Source organism: Teleopsis dalmanni, chromosome 2 (assembly GCF_002237135.1).
Source record: "Teleopsis dalmanni isolate 2A chromosome 2, ASM223713v2, whole genome shotgun sequence".
Lineage (NCBI taxonomy): Eukaryota > Metazoa > Arthropoda > Insecta > Diptera > Diopsidae > Teleopsis > Teleopsis dalmanni.
The window spans coordinates 120533758-120537477 of NC_051847.1; the positions used below are offsets into that span (position 1 = coordinate 120533758).

The following is a 3720-nucleotide window of genomic DNA, read 5'->3' on the forward strand; positions in this document are numbered from 1 at the left end:
TGTTATTTTACGTTTTTTTTGCCATTCTTTTGCCTTTAAGGTAAGACAAACCCAGCTAAAACAAAATCAGAGGTTTAATTTTACAACTGTACTAAGAAAAAACAACAAAAAAATTATAAGAATTACATGACAGATAACTGTTATATATCAGGAAGATCAAAGTTATTCCATATCATTTAATTATTTTTTATGAAGTTCATGTATTGCTAATATAAATGTTAGTCACAGTTTTAAATAAATCATACTGTTTTTTCATATGTATGTAGAATAAAAAATGTATAAATAAACTTATATAAATAATTTTCGTGACAATTCTAACTATATTATATATATACCTTCATCGCACTCATCCACATTTTGTAGTTCTTCCAGATTTTGGAATTCATCAACTTTCTGAATTTCTTCCAAATCAAGCTGTTCTATTTCCACTTCAGGTGACTCTACTAAACTCATATCAGCATCTTCGAATTCTTCCACATATAAGCTTTTGTCATCAGCGGCCAAACTGGCTTCATCTTGTTGTTGGATTTCGCTTTGCCGCAATACATGCGTCAACAGGCGTTTCGATTCCTTTACTTTTTTATGAAAATCATAAGCCATTTGTAATTCTAAACCGCAGTTCCTGCATAATTGATTGGGAAGGTTGACATCGGCCAATAAATCGATCTCCGTGCAAATCTTGAAAACATCTTTATATGTTAAACATTCATCCTCGTCGTATATTATGTTGACATCTAAAATATCCGCACTCTGGGGTAATTGCAGGCAAACGCGACAATACAAATGAACATATTCCAGTTCAAATGTATTATCGTCCGATTCATTATTTTCCACTTTAATATCCATTAGAAAACGATTTCTAATTTGGTCGGAAGTGATTTGTTGTTAAACTTTATTTAAATTTGTTTAAAATCATAGAACTTTTATTTTCACACAATAAACACGCCACAAAAAATTTTTCAACAATCAAGTAGCGTTGCCACCTTAATCGCTTGTAATGCGTTTATTATTTTTCATATATTTGATTTGCTTTTGTCATATACACAAGGTTGTATTTTTATTTCACGACTGCTTTTGTTGGGCAAACTAATCGTTTTACTTTACAGAATTTCAGCGGTATTGGATTATTATGAAATTGCAAAAACAATTAATTCCTAGTTAAATTATATTTTCAAAAATAGTAGTTATTCTAAAGTTTTATATTTTAAAATCAAAAATAATAATTATTTGTGCATTTTAAAATAAAAAGCAGAGTGTATAATATCGCGTTTGCACTAGCCGAAAATGACTCATTTTGAATGAACCATTTGAAAGTGTTTAGATTCGTTGTAATTCATTTGTTCCCATTTCAAACAGCTGATTTTTCAACTTGCCAGTTGATTTGATTTTTGGCCTGTGCCAAAAAAATGTTACATGTACCTTCAAACTTTACAATGCAAACTGAAAACATTTTTTTAACTTCGATTGAATACTTTTTGCGAAGAAGAAGTTCTAATAAGAGGTGCATCGTTTTCAAAAATATGCAACCACCAAACATATGTTTACCTTTTTTGTAAATATGTCATAAATAGCTTTTTCAAACTGTCAAAATGCCATGAAAAGCTTTTATTTAGGATAATTTTATTTGGTCCAATGTTAACGCCATATTACGGTCCCTGATCAAAACATAAATTAATATATTGGATAAAACGGAGAATCATTTAAAAAAATTGGAAACGTTAAAAAGAATAAAATTAATGCAATTTTTAGAGAAGAATTTAATCTTATATAATATTTTATTTAATTTTTAAGAATTTAATTAAAATTAATTAAAAATTATGAATTATAAATTATTTTGAATTTTTATAGATATTTGCTATAGCCTTTTATCCACTTTATTCATTATATCCACTAATTTGGATGATTTACCACATAAAAATCTTTCATATAAATGGGCTCATTAATAAATCAGTTAATTTAAGGCGAAAAATGTCGAATGCAACATTTAAAAATAAATTTCCCACAGGGGAAATTAGCAAAATTTGAATATGTATCATATGTTTTGTATGTAAAATGTAAACAAACAACAACTGAGCTGTAAACAAAGACATTGAGGAAGTAAGTTCTTAATAAAATTTTTGTTTTTGTTTTTGTTAATATATCAATGTATTATATATACATTATTTAATATATCAACTTTATGTTTAATATTTTTGAGTGGTTTATTATTAAGAGAAGTTTATAAAAGTTCTATCAGCTGAACAAATGAGCTCATTATAATATGAACGTTCATTAATATTATTAACGTTAATATAAATGAGTGCCTAAATGAGACAGTGTGAATGTACTATAATGAAACGCCATTTAGAATGCCATTTTCTTTTGTAAGAAAGTGATTGAGATAATTGAGTAAAAAAAGGAAATTATTTTATAATTGCCTTCTATTGGGTGAATACAGTCTCAAAACATTCTAATATGACAACCAGAATATATGTTGACAAGTCCCACATTTCAAACAAAAATATAAATTAGAAATATCGACTTTTTAGAGTTGTATTTATATTTATATAATAATTATTTATTTAGATTTATTGAATTTATTTTGTTCCTTTGGTTTTATGCTACTCTATTTACTATAGATCTTTGTTATTTCTTGTTTCCTAAAAGTAATTACTATAGTGTTGACACTTAATTTTAATTGTCAATAAATTGTTAATTGAAATTAATTATAAGTGTGTTGTCAATATTGAAAAATTTTATAAAAGTATTATTATTTTTTATTGAGACAAAATTTTATTAGTAAAACTATTTGCATATGCTAATAAAGATTAAATGTTGTGTATGGAGAGATAAGTTCAATTTGAAGCATTCATTATAATGGAAGGTATTTATTGTAATATGAATTGTGATAACTCGATCGAAACATGGTACTAGATTTACTATAATTAAAATATAGGATTGCATTAAAATTTTTCTTTGAATGTACTTATCCAATGAAATAATTTAGTACACCTAGTGTTTGTTAACACCTAATTAATTTGATATAAAATAAATATAGTTCAAAAGAACAGAAAGTCGAGTTTCGTTTAATCTATAAACAAAGACTACTTAAATACATATTTGTTGTGTTTACATTGCAAACTTTACCTTTTGAACTTTAGTAAAGTTCATTGTTACTATCATTTTTGAATTTTGTTTTCATAAAATATTCTTAAAACATAGAAAATTATGTAAATGTGATTTATAAAGTTAAGAAAGTTTTTTTGAGCAATAGTGAATTCCAACAATAAAATTCTTATTGAGACTAGCTGGCTAATTAGCACTAAGTCTAAGCTTTAAATTTGATAGAGTACAAGTTCAACTCATGTTACTTGCAGTTTAAGCAATTATTAACGAATAATTAAACATAAGAAATATTTGCAAATGATATCTAACGCTGATGATAGATTTTCGACAATTCTTGAAACAGTTGTAAGGCCAGCCAAAAGTTCAATTAATTAAAAAAGGAATTTCGTTGTTGCGATTCACTATTGTTCCGTTTTTTTTATTTTCAAATTAACCCACCAACAAATATTGTGGAGATTTTTATAAATACTATTTGATATTTTTCCTAAAAGTATGCTGCAAAAATGTTTAATTTGAGGCTGAGTGAAAAAAGAATGATATGTGTGCATATTATAGCTACTGTTTAGAGCGCAAAAACAGTCATACACGGAGGAACATGGTTTCAGTTACTTGGTT

The 3720-nt window shown here is 26.4% G+C and overlaps 1 protein-coding gene across 1 annotated transcript in view; it reads right to left on the minus strand.

Moving 5' to 3' along the window:
- Positions 1 to 846, minus strand: part of LOC119675581 (relaxin receptor 2-like) — a 29765-nt gene extending 28919 nt beyond the window's left edge. Inside the window, exon 1 of the mRNA XM_038086788.1 lies at positions 336 to 846. Within this exon, the coding sequence (XP_037942716.1) occupies positions 336 to 846 (511 nt within the window). The remainder of the gene's footprint in view (positions 1 to 335) is intronic.
- Between the last annotated feature and the right edge of the window lie 2874 nt (positions 847 to 3720).